This window comes from Pseudorca crassidens, chromosome 8 (genome assembly GCF_039906515.1).
Source record: "Pseudorca crassidens isolate mPseCra1 chromosome 8, mPseCra1.hap1, whole genome shotgun sequence".
Taxonomy (NCBI): Eukaryota; Metazoa; Chordata; class Mammalia; order Artiodactyla; family Delphinidae; genus Pseudorca; species Pseudorca crassidens.
Window position 1 is genome coordinate 8,997,538 of NC_090303.1, and position 15,783 is coordinate 9,013,320.

The following is a 15,783-nucleotide window of genomic DNA, read 5'->3' on the forward strand; positions in this document are numbered from 1 at the left end:
TCTGCTGTCGACATAGAAGATAAAATGGGAAGGCACGTGGGGCCATCTGGTGGCCAGGCTCCTGCAGCCACGGCCCGGCCACGTGGCCTCCCGGGCCCTCCAGGGCTTGCGTCTGGACTCTGACTTGGGTGAGGTTTTGTCCTCTTCTGAAAGGGAAGAGCGGTTTGCCACCAGGAAAACTGAAACACCGGGAGGGGCCCCTAAGCTGAAGTGAATGTTCTTTTCTAACATTTTTTTCTAAAAGGATAGATTTCAAGTAGAGTTTTTAAACTTTGGTTTTGAAATTTACTAGAAATGTTCTCTTGTTCAGTTTCCTTTGTATGCAAAGTCAGCTGCTTGAGATAACGGACTGCATCTGAATTGCTGGTGTAAATTCGATATTTTTAAAAATGTAGGTGTATTTGACAAATGACATTGTGTAAATTTAAGGCTTACGGGGTTAATTTGTTACATTCACGTATTGTCATACGATTGCCACTGTAACCGTACTTAGCACCTCTGTCGCGTTACAATAATTATCATTTCTTTTTTAGTGGTTGGGATAATTAAGTTATATCTGTTAGCAAGTTTGATAATTATACTACAATATTTACTACACTGTGCATTGTATCTCTAGGGCATATTTACTACTTACTGCAAGTTTGTACCCTTTAAAAATTCTGTCCTGTCCCCAAAGCCCCCGGCCCCTGCTAACTGCTATTTTACTCTCTGCTTTTATATGTTTGGCTGTTTTAGATTCCATATATTATGAGTGATATCATACCACAAGGAGACATCACCTCACACCTGTTAGAATGCCAGTCATCAAAAAGTTAAGAGGGCTTCCCTGGTGGCGCAGTGGTTGAGAGTCCGCCTGCCAACACAGGGGACACAGGTTCGTGCCCCAGTCCGGGAAGATCCCACATGCTGCGGAGCGGCTGGGCCCGTGAGCCGTGGCCGCTGAGCCTGCGCATCCGGAGCCTGTGCTCCGCAACGGGAGAGGCCACAGCAGTGAGAGGCCCGCGTACCGCAAAAAAAAAAAAAAAAAAAAAGACAAGAAAAAACAAGTGGTAACGAGAACATGGAGAAAAGAGAGCTTTTGTGCACTCTTGGTGAGAATGTAAATTGGTGCAGCAACTATGGAAAGCAGTACGGAGGTTCCTTAAAACATTAAAAATAGAACTACCACATGACCCAGCAATTCCGCTCTTGGTGTATATCCGAAGGAAATGAAAACAGGCTCTTGAAGAGCTATCTGTACTCCTGTGTTTATTGTATGTGGCCTTATTCACAATAGCCAAGATACGGAAACAACTCAAGTGTCCCTCAGTGGATGAATGGATAAAGAAAATGCGTGTGTGTGTGCGTGTGTGCATGTGTGTGTGTGCGCGTGTGTGTTTATACACACACACAGTGGAGTATTACTGAGCCATAAAGTATAATGAAATTCTGCCATTTGTGATAACGTGGATGGACCTTGGGGACATCATGCTAAGTGAAATAAGCCAGAGAGAGAAAAGCAGCATTTTTTTAACCTAAGTAGGCTGAGCTTGACTAGCCTTCGGTCCTAGGGAGGAAGGGGTGGTCCCTGGTCCTCCTAGTGGGGTGGACTGCGGTGGGCTGGCTGGAGGGTATAGAGGACGCCGTGCTGGCCGCACAGCCTGGTGATTCAGTGAACGCTTCCTTCCTGCGCCTGCGCGGCTCTGTGTAGTCATTAGAGATGCACAGAGATGTTGGATAGGGTAGGCTTTGGCTCTGCTCCGGAGTCACACACTCCAGGTGGTGGCAGAGGCCGAGGCCAGGCGGCATCTGAGAGTTGGCAGGTGTGTGCCCACTTGGGGTCACAGCTGCCACCTTGTGCCCCGGGAGGAACCAGTGAGGCAATGCTTCCAGGGTACAATCTTCTCTCTAGGCCGCCAGGCACCCACGCAGGGTGCGGGGCCGTCAGCATGGCGCGCGAGGCTGTGTGCGGTGTTCAGAGAGAAGGCAGGTCTCCCGGCACACGGCAGACGTGTGCTCTGCTGCTGAGATGGGCCTTGAGGAGGGAGGGCACAGAGAAGCCGGAAGACGGGAGGGCAGTGCAGCTCAGGGGCGCTCGTGCCCTTTATGGTAGGGGAGGCTCTCGCAGTGGGCTGTGGCATCCGAAGGCTTCCTGTGGGCTGCGGTGTGGACCCCAGCCTCCCACTAGGCTTCCTAGTGTGAGCAGAAGGCGGGGTGGGTAGGACTGAGAGTTGAGCCGAGTGACCTTCATGCCCTCAGACGTGTGGTTTGGTTCAGAGAGCGCGCCCATGGGACGGCAGGTCTCTTGCTTTCCTCTTCTCTGCGGGGAGACCGTGCCAGCCCCGTGGCCCAGCCCTGCCTGGCTGTGGGTTCCATGGACAGAAGCGATGCCACCGGCACTCGGGGTGCAGAGCGAGAGGCGCCGCGTGTGAGGGCTCACGCTCAGGAAGCACCCTTGGCCGTGCTTCCAGGTCATCGGCCATGTCAGCGTGCAAGGCCCAGAGACGCCCGGTGGGCTGTGGGCTCGGCCATGCTCTGCAGAGCGTGGGCCGGGGCCTGGGGTGCGTCCACCCTCCTTGCTGTGAGCGGTCAGGATGGGTTCTCTCCCGGAAGTGCAGGCGGGTTTCCTCATTGCCCTCCGGCCCCACCTGGGCTCGGGAGCTGTGCAGGGGCCCTGAGCTGGCTGCCCTTCGCAGGTACGTGCAGTTCCTCAGCGGGCTCCTGTCGGGAACGGTGAAGATGAACGCCTCGCCCCTGTTCCTGCATTTCGTCATCCTGCATGGGACCCCCAACTTCGACTCTGGCGGAGGTGGGTGTCTCCCGCGGGGTGAGGGTCTCGAGGCGCGCCGCCTGGCGCTGGCCCTCAGTTCCGCGTGTTGACAGCCGATTCTGCGTGTCTTTCAGCATGCCGGCCCTTTCTCAAGCTCTACCAAGGCATGCAGCCTATGTACACGTCGGGGATCTAGTAAGTGTGGCTGCTTTCCTGGGGGCCTCCGGAGGGCCCGGCGGGGAGGGGGCCTGCTCCCGGCTGCCTCTCCCTCTGGAGGGGTGAGGGGGGGGGGAAACCAGGTGAGCTAAGAGCAGGGGACGGAAGGGGAGCCGTGGGTGCAGTGCCCCCGTCATCCTGCCCAGCAGGTGTCTCGCCGCGGTCACACAGTTGGCTCTGTGAAGGGACGTGGACGCTGGGACCTGGGGGAAGGAGAGGGCCCCGCACACCGTGTGGAAGTAAACACATCGGGGTCTTGGGACAGGGCCACGGTGGTCTCCCTTTCTCTCCCCTTTGCAGTTTAGACAAAGGTCAGGCAGACATTTCCAGAATATGTACTAATTCTAGACTTATTTGCTTTGCTTTTTTTGTTTGGAGAAGCGTTTTATGCACATCAATGGAAAATGAATAAAGGTAAAAAATGTTCTTAGCACGTGTCCTCACTCAGAATGAACTGTTGTCACGTGTCCGGACCCTGTTGGACCCAGGCACCGGTGAAGCTTGGGCAGCCTCCCCCTCTGCTTACCACAGAGGCTGCTGGCATCGGCATGCCAGTTCTCTACGCCGCGCGCTCCATCGTGCACGGGCCTGGGGCGGGCCGGCGGGCGCTGGCTGTGACGTTGCTCTCAGGGCCCTGCCTGGCCCTGTTGGTTTTTCATACGTTCTTTGGACTCATTTTCATAGGAGAGAGTCTGAGGAATTGGATTCCTGGGCCAAGCAGGATAGTTTGTTTAATTTCAATTGTGGGGTTGCTTTTCTCAGAACGTATTCTTTCCATTAAATCATGAAATCGCGTAATGATGTACCTTCTCATTTATTCCAAAGCAACGTCGGCCCAGAAAACCAAAGCAGGATCTATATCGCCATAGAGCCAGCCCAGCTCCTGAAAGGGGACATCATGGTGAGTGTCACGGCCTTGCCTCTGCTGCCAGTAATCATACCTGGAAAGGTAAAAGCAAGTTCATTTTAAAGCAAGAACATGAAAGCCTCCTCCCACCCTACCCCGGCCCCGACAAAACCTGAGGGAAGAATGGAAAGTCGCCTCTACCTTAAGGCAGTGGGTTAATTTTCTGAGCGAACCTATTTTAATGAAAGGAACAGAACAAATTGGTAGAGCCGCTTGCTGTGTGCACCCTTGAAATTACAGTCCTAGCTCAGCCACTGCGCTTCCCAGGGTTCCAGTTACCTGAGCACGGTGTGCAGTCTCAACATGACCTAGGCCTTCCAGGGCTGGGCATAGACATAAAACGTTTTTTTATCGTTAGTGGCCTAGGTGGGAAATACAGCTAGTGTATTGCAGCTTGGTTTATGACTGAAACAGTGATTTCTCCAGATAGTTTTGATTCTTGGGGCAGAAGCAACACCCTGCTCTGTTCCACCTTCGCCTTTTTTCTATCTTGAATATAAAAAAGTGCATGCATCTAAAAAAAGAGAAATTTGTCTGAAATCAGGAAAACCTTTAAGGCACGTGCGTGCTTCCCGCGGGCACAGAATAGCTCTCCTGGAATCTGTTTGAGCCCCAGGACACCCCATGACGAGAAGATAAGACGGTTCACAAGTTGGCTTTTTATTGATTTAAGTGGCTCGTCCAGTGTTGTTGAGGAGTCTCGTTAACTTCTCCTAATATTTTGGGTTTTCCACCCTTTCTTCGTGGTTGGTGCACTGCCGCCTTGCCCCATCCTGCGTTCTCAGGAAGGTTCTCAAAGGTAAAGATCCCGGGCACATTCACAGCTGACGCCCCCTTGGCGGGCTCCCCAGGGGGCGCCCCTTCCACCTCCAGGCCTCAGGGGTCTGTGTCCAGAGAGGCACCTGCAGGCCCAGAAGGCGCATGAGGGGGAAGAAGAAGCAGACCAACCGCAAGACGGCTCTGTTTCCAAGTCAGCACGTTGAGCACTTTACAGTCATGGTCTTTCACCCTCTCCTCGACCTTGAGATGGAAGAGCCAGTATCCCGTTTCATGGGTGGGAGAGCCGAGGCGCAGGGTGGTTGCTACGTTTCCACGAGCCTGTTTTCTCAGCCACGGTGTTGCGCTGCCCCGAGGGAGGAGGGCTTGGGGCTGGGTTCTCTTTCCTGGCTCTGCACAGCAGCTCGTGGCTTCCCCATCTCTGTGGTTAGGAGAGAGGGGAGGGACGGGGCAGGGGAGGGACGCCCCTACTCTTGTGCTCCTCTACCCAGCATGCAGCCCTGGCCGAGTCTCCTTGGACCTCCCGGGATTGTTGGGCAAAGGGCTGAGCACTTATTGGGCCCCTGCTGTGTGCCGGGCGCCAGCCAGGGCTTTACCTGGCTGTGACTTTTGTCGCTCACCAGCTCTGTCCTCTGGGTCTAGTTTTCCTCCTTTAAAAAGGAGGCCAAGAGACCCAGAGCGTCTGCGAGAGGGCGGAGCTGCTGCTGGGACGTGCGCCCGGCTGGGCATTGCCCCTGGTCTGGGAGAGGGCTTGGAGTCGGCATGGCCAGGCTGGGTGCTCCCTGGGGTCCGTGATGAGTAGTCGGCCGGGTCCCTTCGTGATGACCCGAGGGAGGGGCTCCCCCTCCAAGAAAGAGCACCTGATTGCGGGCTGGTGGCTGCAGGGTCTTCCCGAGGCAGCAGGAGGTTGCCAGCCCAGAGGCCGGTGGTGGCGAGTCACCTCATCTGCCCCAGATCCCTGCGCCCCTCCCTCCTCCGTCCTCCTTCCTTCCCTCCTCCTCCTTCCCTCCCTCCCACTGTCTCTTCCCTCCCTGCTTCCTTTCGTACTGTTATTTGTCCAGAGGTCCCATTTTGAGCTTTCGGAACGTCTGAGTTGGGCCCTAGCACAGGAAGGAAGGGAGGGACGCAGGGACGTCTATGTCCCAAAGGAGCCTGGCGGGGGAAGTGGACGTCTCGCGGCCGGGACATCCAGAGAGCGCCGCAGCGTGGGTCCTGCTGGCTGGGGCCGGCGGCCGGGGGTCCAGCCGGAAGCGCCCTCAGAGGTGTGCGTGAGGCCCTGGGCAGGGGGTGCAGCAGTTCCCAGGCCTTGAGGATGACCTTGTGGGAATTACTTGTCCCGGGAGGTTGAAGCCAGATCGTGCAGGACTTGGATTTTGCCGTCTTCTTTTGGGAAACGTGGTGTTAGCAGAGCTCTTTTCTGTGTCCTGAAAATGCCCTGAATCACCCCTTGAGAGTAACCCTTATAGGACTGTGACTTAGAGAGGTAGTGAGAACGCGGGGGAGAAAGCCCTTGGTCTCGAGTGGAAGGAAGGAAGCCCTGCAGCTACGTACAAGCGACAGCAGACTGGGAGCTGCAGGCCCAACAGGGGCATCACGCAGCCTGGCAGGCTTGGGTCCCACGCCTGGGCTCCCAGCAGGTCTACGGCTTAAGGGGACTGGGTGGCCTCAGACGGGTCTTGTCCACGCTCGAGCCCCCTTCTGCTGCATGAGTACCGTAGGCGAGCGTCGTGGGGATGAGATGAGCTGGGGCAGCCGGCGGGGGGTGAGGGCCTCGCGCTGTGACCGAGGGCCCACTGAGGCTTGGCCTAGGGGTGGACACCACCTCCCCGTGCCCCCGGGCGATCGCCTAACGCGCCTCACTGCTGTCCTAGGCCCACGTCGGCACCGCCGCCTGCGAGCAGGGCGCCTACCTGAGTATCACGTGCACCCAGCTTCATCTGGGATGTGGTCGGAGCAGGCGGGTGGGGTCGTTCTGAGGGGACCCAGGTGGGTGGTTGCCGTTTGGCCCTGGGGAGCTGGGAAGCGGGGCTGGGGGAGGAGGCGCTGGCAGACATGCTTGGACCCCGCGGTGTCCGCCAGCCAGTGCCGCTGCAGGCGCTGGGAGCCGTCTCCCGGCACACGGCGAGCTTGTCGAAGCCGGCCCTGCTGCAGCAGGGAGGCACCGGCCTGGGAGTTTGGGATGCGGTCGCCTGCACCGTCTGCAGATGAAAGATGGTGCCTCTGGGCACCCATGGCCACGTGAAAGGCGCCTGTCGCCGCGTGTGCTCAGCCCTTGGCTCTTTTCAGGTATATTGGTAAGTGGCTTCGAGCCAGTGGCCCAATGGGACTCGCCCTTCCCTGTGCCTGCTTTGCTACTTCTCTGCGGGAAGTCCGCAAGTGTGATTATCAGGCCCTGCTCGAAAAGCTTCCCTTCCAGCGGACACGTGTGCGTCTGCTCGGTGCTGAGCGGCACATCCTGAAGCAGCAGCTGCAGGTGAAGGCGTCGGGCCAGCGAGGGTTCAGGGAGCACCTGCCCGAGACCTCTGGAGGCGCACGAGGCCCGGGTGGGGAGGGTGAAGGGCGGACATCGGTGTGGCTAGGGGGCCGTCGGCCTAGAGCCGTCAGAGTGGGTGGACCTCTCCTCCTCGTACAGCGCTGGGAGGGGCCCTCACGGTCACGGGGGCACAGAGGTGGGGTGCGGCACAGGCCCAAGTGGGAGCAATGGCAAGAAGGCTGGTGTGGGCCTCAGCACGTGGGCTGCAGCCCTCCTCGGAGGTTCTGGGGAGGAAGAACTGGCCTCTCTCTGCCTGGCGATCAGGCCTTTCCTCCCCTGTGGGCACCCCTGCCTCTGCCTGCCCGCTTTCCTGGCCAGGTTTTGGCAAAGGATGGTTTGCGCGCCCTCTCTCCTCCCTCCGGCCGCATCCCAGGGACCGCATCCCCGTGGCCGTCTCTGTGGCACTGCCTGTCACGTGGACCCTTTCTCTTTGTGGAGCCCCTCTGCCGGTTCCCCTCCGGCTCCTGGCGGGTCTCCGCGCTGCTGTCCTCTGGGCGTCCGTCTCCCCCGAGTGCTGGTCCTCTTGGCCCCGTGTCTCTCTCGCTGGGCCCACGCTGCCTCTTCTCCACTTCTGCCTTCGGTCCTCGGGCCTCAGGTTCAGCCCTTGGTACCCGCCAGCCCCCTGGCCTCCATTCTGCTGCTTTCTAGGACCGTCCCCACCGGTTCCCCAGACTCCGCGTGGGAGCTTCGTCCTGGCGTCCCCTGGCTCCACTTCTCTCGTCAGTCGTGCAGATCCTCTCCCCACATGGATCCTGAATCCCTGAGCCCTGGCCCTCACAGCGTGACCCCGTCTGAGCACGGCGTTCCGCAGCCGTGGCCCAGCATCCTCCCCGCGGGGGGAGGAGAGGGTCCAGGCTCCCGTATGTGGCATAGGATCCCCTGGGTGTCCTGCACCCTCAATCACTTAGCCCCAGAGATCCCGTATTATCTGGTTTGTTCTGCACACGGCCCCATGGCCCTTTCCTCTGGGTCTTGCTAATGCCTCGCACCCGTGTCACCCACATCAGGCACGACTGGGGCACACGGCTGTGCCCTCCCTGAGGCCGTGTTTGATGATGCATCATGGCTGGGTACCTCGTCTGCCTCCCTAGTGGGTGCCCAGCCCTTGAGGCAGGCGGCTGACTGGTCCCAGCCTCTCCCGAGCCAGTAATTGTGCTCCTCAGGGGTGGCGGCTCACGCTTGCTGGGAGCCAGGAGGGGACCCTGTGCCCAGTGTGCCATTGCCCCCAGCTTACTGCCCAGAGCCGCCCCTGAAGCGGGAGTCCCTGGGCAAGTCCACACCCCAGCAAGAACTGCAAGCTGCCTCTTGCGTGAGGGGACAGCCGGCTGCATGAGCCCTGAGCGATGCTGCAGGAACCCGAGAGGGCTGGCATTCAGGTGTCCTGTCGCCATGGGGTCTCTTGAGGGGAATGTTCTGGGCCGTGAAGTCACCCTGTCTGTGAACTTTTGCTTTCGTTGGAAAGGCCGGCAAATAGGGATCTCTTCACAGGAAATGCTTAACTTGATAAAACCATCCCCTTCCTGCACCATGTTCTTAACATGGAGTATTTTCGGACTGAATTATTATTTGATTTATACTTCCTGTGTTTACAGTTCATTTTTGTACACTCTGCACTTATTTTTTGCAACGTTATCAGATGGGAGAAGGACGATGTGGGTTACAGCTGGACATGGGTAATTTTCCATCACACAGGGTAATTTTTCCTTGCACCATTCGTGGAAATGATGACCTAGGAGGTTTAGTTTAGCTATTGATCTCTAAGAAGTCTCAGAGTAGCTCTAGCCTCTTGTATTCGTTTCCCAGGGCTGTCATGACAAAGTACCACAGACTGGGTGGCTTAAACAATAGACATTTCTCACTGTCCTGGAGGCTGGAAGTCTGAGATCAAGGTGTCAGAGGGCTAGTACCTCCCGAGGCTTCTCTCCTTGGTACGTAGATGGCTGTCTTCTCCCTGTGTCTTCACATCATCTTCCCTCGTGTGTGTGTGTGTGTGTGTGTGTGTGTGTGTGTGTGTGTATGTGTGTTGTGTCTGTGTCCTGATCTCCCCAGTCAGATTGGATTAGGGCCCACCTATATAATCCTACTTTACCTTAACCACCTTTAAGACTTCACCATATGAATTCTGGGGGCACAGAATTAAGCCCGTAATACCTGTGTCCATTGAATAAACCCATTCTAGAATAAACCTATTCTAGTAAGGTTAATAGTGAAATCAGGTACCATTGGTTCTCTGGCACCTTAGGCTCTGATTTGTCATTCGTTCTCTCGTTCATTCCCCACAGCGTGTGTCCTGAACAGGTAACATGGTGGATGTGAACGGGAATCACACACAGGTCCTACTTCCAAGAGTTTAGGTTCCAGTTGTTGAGTGAGATGAGCTGGCAGATCACTCTCGTGCAAGTAGGCTTTGGTGTGTGCGCGAGTGCCCAGAGGCAGGATCTGAAGGTCCACGGGTGGGAGAGAGGATTCCAGTGTGTCCGAGGAGGAGAGTCTCTGAGGCCGTGCTGTCCAGCCTGGAGGACGGGCCCAGGGCATCCCCACACTCAGACCATAATCTCTGGGGGACACATTATGCTGCATGATCTGTGGGCTCCTTGGAATCCCAGGGCTGTTGGTTCAACCTGAAAATGACCTCAGGGATCAACACAGGGAAGTAGCTGGGCGGCAGAACGTTCCTTGGTGTTTGCCGAGCTTCCTGGGGAGCAGCGTGAGCTGTCTCCCCTCCTGCTGTGCAGGTTGGCTCTGGTTTCCAGAGTCTCTAGGCGGGAGAAGCCCCTGGGCGCAGATGAGCTGTGGGAGACCCCTGCACTGCGGTTTGCCCTGTCCTTCAGTTTTAGGGAGTCATCGCTTGGTGCGCACCTCTGCGAACCCAGTGGGCGTTCCTTCAGTGGAGAAAGTTGCAGATGGGGAATGTCTCAGGGCCTTTTCTGTGTAAAGGTTCAAATGTGTAGGCGGTTTAATTTCTCATCAAGAATTTGGCAATGATTGTGACTTGGACAGAATCCTAAGCTGCAGAGAATGCTTTGATAGGCTGCCCACCCCCCCAGCGGTAGAGGGCTCGGCTGGGCTGGCGTCTGCAGAGCCTGCCTCTGCTCTGCACAGTGGAAGGGAGCTCCCAGGGAAGGTTGACACTTTGCTCACCATCCTGTGAGGCGGAATGTTCTCCTTTGATTTTTTTTTCCCCTCCTTGATTTTGGTAGATGTCAGCCTCCTACACAGATAAACCTGCCTCTTTCCTCATGAGGGATTCTGCATTGAGACTGGTTAACAGAGGTAACAGGGGTCCCGTTTACAAGAAGTAAGGCCTCGTGAGCTCTTTGGGTTGAGAATGCTACGTGGGAAAGTGGAGGGGGCTCCGTCTGTCATTCCTTCGACTTGGGGGCCCTGGTGACACCCACCCGCTGTCCAGCTTTGCCTGGACACTGCCGGCACCTTCCCACTGCACACCTGACCCGCCCGTCTTTGCGATGTGCTTGCACCGAGGGTCAGATTTTCGAGTCCACCCCAGAACTTCTAAAGGGCAGAGCCTCAGGTGTTCAGTAAACATGCTTCTGTCGGGTGGGAGGGCAGAGGCGTTGGAGAGCACAGCCGTGTCATTATGTAACCTCGCTAAGGAATTCGCATGGGCCGCAGGCCCGTCAGGAGCCTGGCTGTGGTCCAGAGCCCTGATGGGCTTGTAAACACTTTCCCAGCCACATGCCTCGTCTTGCCGCCTCTGCTTGTGCAAACCCCGTGGCCACTTACGTTCTGTCCTTGTGGGGCGGGGCTCCGTGACCTGGCTCCAGCGACCCGGCTTCTAAACAGAGGGGACCTTTCTCAAGGAGCCATTGCAAACAAACAGCACCTGAGTGTATTGTTTCTCGCTAAGGGCACTTACGTAAGATCAGGGAAGATGAAGGCGTCCGCAGGCCCCTCTGGATTTGCTCCCGCGGGGGTCGTTAAAGGACTGCTGTTGTGCCGTATTGTCCTGGGACTTGCTGTGTGTACATCCTTCCCCGTCGCTGTGCCGTGGGTCTCCTGGACCTGGATCGGGCCTGCTCCGTTCTGCATCTCAGCCCAGTGGATCTACTTGTGTTTTCCTTCACAGCCAGTACTGCTGACCTACTAACGGTTTAGGAAGTGAGTTTCAGCCTTGCCACCCTCTGCAATCATTTTCACCTCCAAGTGAAATCAGGGTTAGTGCTGGCGCTGGATACTGCAGGTGTTTTGACTTAGGTAGGCAGCCGTCCAGCTTATTAAACCTTTAAGCCTGTGTGGTTGTAGCATCGTCTTCGAGCACGCACATTCCTTGACGCCTGTGTAGACAGCCGCCGGGGCCGCCAGCAAAGCGGGTTGAAATTGTTGTTTCAAATGCAGATACTCTAAGATCCAAAGGCAGAGGATGGATGTGCTCTTAGAAACTCTCTGGGGAGATCTAGGTAAACAGAACTGCTAAGCTGGAGGGATGAAGGGGGTATTACAGACCTCAGTCTCTAATTGGTGCAAAATGTGGCCAATACTCCTGCCTTAAAAGGCGCGCGTTGGGCACTACTGAGGCAAAATGCTGGCGGTCCTCTCCGTGGAGTGCTAGGGGCCTGATTCTGGCCTCTGGCCACTGACGCTACGAAGATTTACTGGTGCGGATGACGCATCGTGGCTGGCTCTGCAGGGGGTGCCAGAGGCCCCCGGGCGGGGCTCCTGCTGGGTGGGTCCGTCTCCTTTCCAGCTGGAGCCGCCAGGACCCCATGTGACCGAGACGTCTGCGGTTTTCTGTGCCTTCAGGAGACAGTGGGGGTCATTCTTGAGGTGGCCAGGAGGACTGGAGGGGATGGCGGGTACCGTCCTGAGCAGTGGGAAGAGAAGTCCACGGTGAAACAACGGGCGGGAGTGTGGGAGGCTCAGGTCTCCGCCAGCGAGGGCTGTCAGGAGGCCCCGGAACCCCTCGGCGAGGGCACGTGTGCGCAGAGGGCGGCTGCTCTGCGGCAGTGGGATGCCCCTCTGTTCCGCCCACCCTGAGCCCTTGTCGTGTGAAAAACTGGGAGTCTTTAGCCACTAGAGTCGTGCTGGGCCTGGGGAGGTGCCGGTGCCCCAGAATGATTGGGAGCTAGCAGCCTAGGGAGGGTGAACCCGTTTGCTGTCCCTCCCGTGCCCCAGGGCGTGTGGTGACCTCTGCCTTCCCCTGCCCGGTGCCTGGAGTGGGCTGGGATTTGTGTGTGTGTGCGTGCACGCGCGTGTGTGTGTCTGCTGTGATGAGTGATGGTGAGACCAGAGGAGGGGAGCCCACAGAACGTCTTGCGTTCTGGGGAAGGTGGGAGCCGGGCCCGGGGGCTCTTGGTTGGCATGAGCTGCCGTCAAGAGCTGTCTGCAAGATGAACCCTTTAACTCAGAGCAGGAGAAGGTGTTCCTGTAAGGGAGCTGTCGCTGGGCCTTCTGCGCTGCCCCGAGGCTGCGTATGCCTCTACCCAGCGCCTGCGACGCCCCCGTGTCCACCTGGGGCCAGCTTGGGGGAGCTGCCAGCTCTGTGCAGCGTGACCCCGTGGGCTGGCCTGGGGCTGCTTCCCTCAGTGGATGTCAGCTTCTGGAGGCCTTGCTGGGTTACTTTACAGCCTCAGTTCCCCTCAGTATCGATAAAGATTTAAGGGCCAGACTGGTGTGCGCCTGAAACTCTCTTTCCTTTTCTCCAGTCTTCTCCCCTTTTTCCCTCGTACTTCCAAGGTACCAGTGGAAAAAGGCAAACGGGGGGGGTGGTCCATCACCCCACAGAGATGGGCACGTCCTCTGCGTGGGAGGCTCCACCGCAGCACGTGTGGGACCTCTGCTGAGCGGTCAGCGCGGTCAGTGTGGGGTGAGGGCCTTGGAGGGGTGAGGATGCGGGTAGCACACTCTGGAAGGAAGGCTGAGAGGACAGCCTTTGAGGGGGCCTTGCTGAGGATCCAGAGACCCCAGACGGGGCGGGAGAGGACTTGCGGCCGGCGATCCATTTGCTGTTGGAAAGCAAATTGAAGGCTTCACGCTTCTGCAGAATTCTCGTTGGCCGGTTCCCTGGCCAGGGGCCGGAGGCCAGGCCTGAGTCTCGATCCCCACCGGCCGCGTGTGCACAGGCCGCCTGGCACCTCCCGCCTCGTCAATGCTCAGCTCGTGTGTGTCAACGTGAAACACTCCCCTGACGGTCTGTTTACATTTTTTCATCAGACTGTCTCCTTGTAGATAGCACAAAGGTAGACGACCTCTGGGTCCACCCTAAGGGGCACAGTTCCTGACATGCTGGCCGCGGCTCCTTGGGCCTTTATTTTTTCTCTCGACTGGTGGTTTCACTGGTGAAGGTTATAGACCGGTCACCTGAGGCATCCTCCCGCATCGCTGGTCTGGACGGTCAGTGACCTTGCACAGAATCGTTGAAGCTCGGCTTTTTCCGAGCAGAGTCTCTCTTGTGAGCATGGCTGCCTCTGAGATCCCTGCACCTCCAGGCTCCCCTCCTCCCAGGCACGCTCAGTGCACGGAGTGGCCACCTCTGCTGAGTGTCTGAGGGCAAGATCCAGCCTGCTTCTGGTCTTGGACCCCTGGTGGCCCTAGAAAGGAGCCCTGCCCTGCCATGGGAGGGAGGAAGGGTCCCCTCTCCTGCAGCACGCCACCCCGCCATGACCTTCGAGCCCTCCTCGTGGTCAGCGCCGTCCACAGACCCCTCAGGCAGGGGCAGGGAGGCCCCCGTGTAAAGGTGGGAAACGACGCCAGGGCCCCTCCCCTGCCCACCCTTCCCTGCCACGTGCCAGGAAGGGGTGCTTCCACCCTCCGTAGCAGCACAGTCACTCCAGGGGCCTGAGCTGCTCCCAGGGACCTAGGACCACGGAGCCACAGCCTGAGTTCAAATCACATCCCTGGTGATTCTGGAGACTGGTCTCAAGTGGCCCTTCAGGATGTCTGGACAACCCAGCAGTGGAATTTCAATTCCAAGGCCTCTCTCCCTTTCCCCTTCCCTTCCTCTCCCTTCTCCCCATCTCTCTCTCTCTCTCTGAATTATAGCACGCAACATAAATATTGTGCGTAGTCCAGAAAGTGGTGACCACCTCCTCCTTTCATGAGAACAGAAAGGCTTTAAGGTGAAACATGGGGAGTTTAGATGAAACGAGGAGGAAGAGGCCACGGAATTTCATTCCTCAGCTGTCTTCCAAAGTAGAGGTGTGGGCCGTCTGAGGACGGAGGACTGTGGGATTCCTGTCCTGTTGGAACAGCGCAGGTGTCCTCCGGAAGGACCAAAGCCGCGGTGACGTTTGCAGCCCGTCTCCTGGGTTGGGAGCTGCTGGCGGCTGCGCGCACTCCCAGCCCCTCCTGGAAGGGAGCGGCCTGTGCACCCCCCGACAAGCGCCCTCCGCGGGCACGGGCTCCCCTGAGGACACACCCTCTTTACCCCAGGTCAAGTGCTACCACAAGAAGTACCGCTCGGCCACCCGAGACGTCATTTTCCGCCTGCAGTTTCACACCGGGGCTGTTCAGGGCTATGGACTTGTGTTTGCAAAGGAGGATTTGGACAACGCCAGCAAAGGTGAGGTCCCTGCCCCGAGTCCAGACTGTGGGTGTGGGGAGTGGACCCTCGGCGGGCGACCCCCGGCGGCCTCACGTGTTTCTTTCACTGTTCTCCCCCGCTCCACCCGTAAGTCAACCTATTGACAAAATCATTACCAGTCTCACAAGAGACTGGCAACTGACCCAACAAAGAAAAATTTCTAGAGAAACGGTGAAACTACTGATACTTCCTCTGTCATTGGTGCTCTGTTGGAGATTTGGGAAAGGTGTTTTCCTGGTTGGAATATGAGGACAAAATTCATCCACCTTTTCCCGTCTCATTGTCTCCAAATTTGTTGACATAAGATTTCTTTTTTAGATGACCGTTTTCCTGATAATGGGAAGATTGAGTTAGTCTTCTCAGCCACTCCTGAGAAGATTCAAGGTGGGTAGAATGCAGAATGCTGCAACCAGGGGGCAGGATGCTGTCCTGGCTGGGTGGTGCCTAGGCTGGGGCCTCTGTCTGGCTTCCCACCTCTGCACATAATTGGAAATATAATATATTTTAAAAAATAGTAGGATATTAGACAGTGGGAGGGCATTGCCTTAGAGACAGTAGGGCCCAGGTGGGTCAATAAGACCCCAGAGGTGGTGTGACTCACCCAAGGAAGGGCCCAACCTTAGGACCGGGGCTGTGTCTTGATGCCCTGTTTACTTCTCCCTCAACAAACAGCGACATGTTTTTACAGAGGATTAGAAGTATAGTAGACTGCAAATATTCATGAGCAAAACAGACTCTCTCCTTTCTTCTAAGGATACATTTAAAGAGAAATCAGTCCCTTTGTCGTGGAGGCACATGGTTCATTTCCATCACCAAGGTCCACACTCGTGAAAGTTTTAATTCAGTTTTTAATAGCTGTGGAAAAGAAGCACCCTACTTCTGTGCCCAGTGCCATAGATTTAGGTGTGAACTATTAAATGCAAGACTGTGGGGTAAGAACCCTCCTGACATCCTCAGAATGATCAGGGAGCCTCGAGGGAGGGCCCAAACCTGCCCCTTCCGTCCACCTGCCCTGAGGCCGATCCTCTGGGTCCTTGACCTGCCAAGCCATCCGGGTGATC

General features: G+C 56.9%; 1 protein-coding gene across 4 annotated transcripts in view; it reads left to right on the forward strand.

Annotated features, from left to right (window-relative positions):
* Nucleotides 1-15,783, forward strand: part of TNS3 (tensin 3) — a 228,205-nt gene that overhangs the window by 118,094 nt on the left and 94,328 nt on the right. For all 4 annotated transcript variants that reach the window (XM_067745699.1, XM_067745698.1, XM_067745696.1 and 1 more), the window contains 5 exons: nt 2,676-2,788; nt 2,884-2,944; nt 3,791-3,866; nt 14,572-14,701; nt 15,041-15,106. In XM_067745699.1, the coding sequence (XP_067601800.1) occupies nt 2,676-2,788; nt 2,884-2,944; nt 3,791-3,866; nt 14,572-14,701; nt 15,041-15,106 (446 nt within the window). The remainder of the gene's footprint in view (nt 1-2,675; nt 2,789-2,883; nt 2,945-3,790; nt 3,867-14,571; nt 14,702-15,040; nt 15,107-15,783) is intronic.